The following is a 3,366-nucleotide window of genomic DNA, read 5'->3' as shown; positions in this document are numbered from 1 at the left end:
TCCTCCTTTTTAAAAGTTAGATATCCACGCTCACGTATATTATATGATTCGACTCCTCAATTTATTAATTAAAAATAAATTATCTTATCAGTTAAATTAGAATTGGTCTCTTATGGAAGAAAAAGCTAAAGCACTATAGAGATAAGCTAATATTAACTAAACTTTAATAAACTTTTTTTCTCCAACGCTCTAGGGTTTTTCTAGGGTTTGAGAGATTAGGGTTTCACCTCCAAAGGTGATTTTTCTTCCCGTCCTGACGGGGCAGGGTTATCTGAGTTCTCGTGCTGGGTGTGATCATGGATCAAGATGAGATACGACGTCTTGTGGACAAACTGAAGTTGGAGGAGGAGGCGGACGCGAGTATTGTGAATCTATCACAAACTTTGTCAGAAAATTTACGGCAAAATACGAAGCTTTGTTTGGTGGGGAAGGTGTTCGCGGGGCATCAGATTAGTCGGGAGTTAATTGCGAATCATTTACCAAACATTCTCCAAGCGAAACAACGTGTGGATATTGAGATAGTGGGGGCGAATATCTTTGTTGCTTTATTTGCTTCTGTGTTGGACAAGAAGCATGCGTTACTTGGAGGACCATGGCATCTATTTCAGGATTTATTGTTGTTCAAGGAGTTGGAGGGTTTTCAGAACCCGGCAGATGTCCGTTTTGATGAGTTTACGGGATGGGTGCAATGTCATAATTTGCCTATAGCGTGTATGCATCCGGATGTGGTCCGTCGGATAGGTGAACAGATTGGGTTTGTTGAAGAGATCGATATGGGAGTAGGGGGCTTGTGCATGGGACGGTTTGCACGGGTACGTGTGCGATGGCAGCTGGAGAACCCTCTTAAAAGGTGCGTTCGCATAGTGCCAGATGGAGAGATGGAGGGGGCTATTGTGTTACTCCTTTATGATAAGCTTCCCAATTTTTGTTTTGCGTGTGGGAAGATTGGACATCTTGTTCGTTTTTGCGAGGATACAAAGGTGGATAAGGGTGGGGATCTTAAGTTTGGAACTTGGCTTATGGCCGCTAAACCTCAGGAGACACGGAGGAAATTGGCTATGGGGAATTTACCACGTAAGGACGGCATCAATAAATCTCACTCTACGAATGATACTTGTGGACCTACTGAGCGTCGGGTCACAAAACCGACGGTTAGCGTTAACTCGAGGCCTATTGATGAGCCTCGACGGGTGGAGGGGAGGGGGGGAAAGGAGACTGTACAGGAGGATTCCTCTAGCGTTAGACAGGGGTTGGGGGCTGAGGGAGCAAGAGTGCAGGATAAGGAGAAAGAGAATAGTGATGTTTCTACGGGTGTTTGTGGCAAGAAGATGCATAAGGTGGGGGCAGGAGGTGATAAGGGTAAAGAGGGAGGGAGGAGTTCTGAAGGGAAGGTAGGGGGTGGAAGAGGAGAGCTAGAGGGGGCAATGAGGTGTTTGGAGGGCAGGGAGGGAGTGGGAGGGGCGGACGAGGGGGTGAGAGACAGTTCAGTCGGGAGGGTTTTCAAGGGGTGGGGGATGGTGAGGGTGAAGAAGTGGATGTTAACCAGAGGGTGTTGGAGTCTCTGGGAAGGAAACGTAAAGGGGGCCCGAGTGATGGCGCAGAGCTTGGGATCCCGGCAAAGAAACTTAATCGCGCAGTGGATATTACTGAGAATATGTTGGCAATAACGGCGGAGGCTGAGGAGCAGCCCCGCCGAGCCCAATGAATTGTCTTATTTGGAACGCACGGGGGTTGGGAAGTTCTCGTGCGGTCCACGAACTTCGGTGTCTTATCACCGAATCTTCCCTTGGTCTTGTTTTCTTGTGTGAAACAAGGCTTGTAAGTTCGAAATGCACAAATTGGAAAGCGATGTTCGGGTTTGATGGCGTGTTTGTCGTGGATGCAAAGGGAAAGAGTGGTGGTCTAATTCTCTTGTGGAAAAATCCGGTGGACGTACAAATATTATCTTATTCTGTGGGACATGTTGACTGTATGATCAACGGTGTGGGGCCAAGCTGTCGCTTCACCGGGTTTTATGGGAATCCTGTCACGGAGCAACGCAGATTTTCGTGGACTCTTCTTAAGAGGCTAAGTGCTAATGTTAGTTTTGAAGGGCTGCCTTGGCTTGTTGCAGGGGACTTTAACGAAATCCTTTCGGATTCTGAAAAACAAGGAGGTCGAGGTAGACCACCGAGGCAGATGCAGGAGTTTCGTGATGCGCTCGTGTATTGTGGTTTGTCCGAGTTGGAACCACCTAATACAGAGTTTACCTGGTGGAATAAGCGACAGGGTGATATGATTTATGAGCGGTTGGATCGTTTTGTCGCTAACAGGGGTTGGAAAGATGTTTATCCTTGTATGGCTACTAAGGTTTTTGACTTCTTTGGCTCGGATCATAGACCGGTAGGTTGCCGGTTTGAGGTTGAAGGGGCCCCGCTTGTTTGTAAAGGGAAGGGTCGTTTTCATTGTGAAGATAAATGGTTTATGGAGAGGGAGTTTGTACCTGATTTCTTATGTGAATGGTCTTCTCTTCATTTTGACTTTGATCTCCCAAGTAAACTCCAAAAGTGTGAAGTGTTCTTGAAAAAGTGGTCGAAGGAGAAGTTTCTCCAGAACGTGAATTCAAAAACCTCGGAGGCGCAGATATTGGAGCTTACAAAAAAGATTGAGCATGCAGTTGAAGAAGAGGCTTGTCATTGGAAGCAACGGGCGCGTGTGAATTGGCTTGCTAATGGAGATAGAAACACGAAGGCGTTTCATGTTCAAGCCTCAAAGAGAAAGAAAAAGGATACGATAAAGAGGTTACGTGATGAGCATGGCGAGTGGCAGATTGAAGAAAAGGATATGGCTGGTGTGATTAATAGATATTTTGAAAATCTTTTTACTTCAAGTGAACCAACGACGGAGGATGTTATGCGGGTGGTGAGTTCCATTGAGGAACGATTGTCAGTTGATGATTTTGATTTATTAGAGAGACCGTTTACGGAGGATGAGGTCAAGCGAGCTGTTTTTAACATGCATCCTTCTAAAGCGCCGGGGCCGGATGGTTTTAATGCCCGTTTTTTCCAACGGTTTTGGCCAGCCATGGGCGAGTTTATAACGAAAGAAGTTCTTGAGGTGTTGAATAGGGGTGCTGATTTTGGAGGGTGGAATAATACCTTAATTAGTCTTATACCCAAGAAAGCGAATCCGGAGGTGGTGGCCGATTTCCGGCCGATTAGTATGTGTAACACTGGGTATAAGATTATTTCTAAAGCTATTGTTAATCGACTGCGTGGTATCTTGGGTCGGTTGGTGGATCAAAATCAAAGTGCTTTCATTAAGGGTAGGCAAATCACTGACAATATTCTTATTAGTTTTGAATGTCAACACTGGCTTCGTAATCGG

General features: G+C 45.9%; 1 protein-coding gene across 1 annotated transcript; it reads left to right on the top strand.

Annotated features, from left to right (window-relative positions):
* The first annotated feature begins 296 nt into the window (after positions 1 to 296).
* Positions 297 to 1,667, top strand: LOC131007563 (uncharacterized). The gene has a single exon (XM_057934473.1). It carries the CDS (start codon positions 297 to 299, stop codon positions 1,665 to 1,667), a length of 1,371 nt encoding a protein of 456 aa, XP_057790456.1.
* Positions 1,668 to 3,366: the final 1,699 nt, after the last annotated feature.

The sequence above is a fragment of the Salvia miltiorrhiza genome, chromosome 2 (genome assembly GCF_028751815.1).
Source record: "Salvia miltiorrhiza cultivar Shanhuang (shh) chromosome 2, IMPLAD_Smil_shh, whole genome shotgun sequence".
Classification (NCBI taxonomy): Eukaryota; Viridiplantae; Streptophyta; class Magnoliopsida; order Lamiales; family Lamiaceae; genus Salvia; species Salvia miltiorrhiza.
The sequence above is the reverse complement of the archived record's forward strand: the minus strand, read 5'-3'. Positions and strand labels throughout refer to the sequence as shown.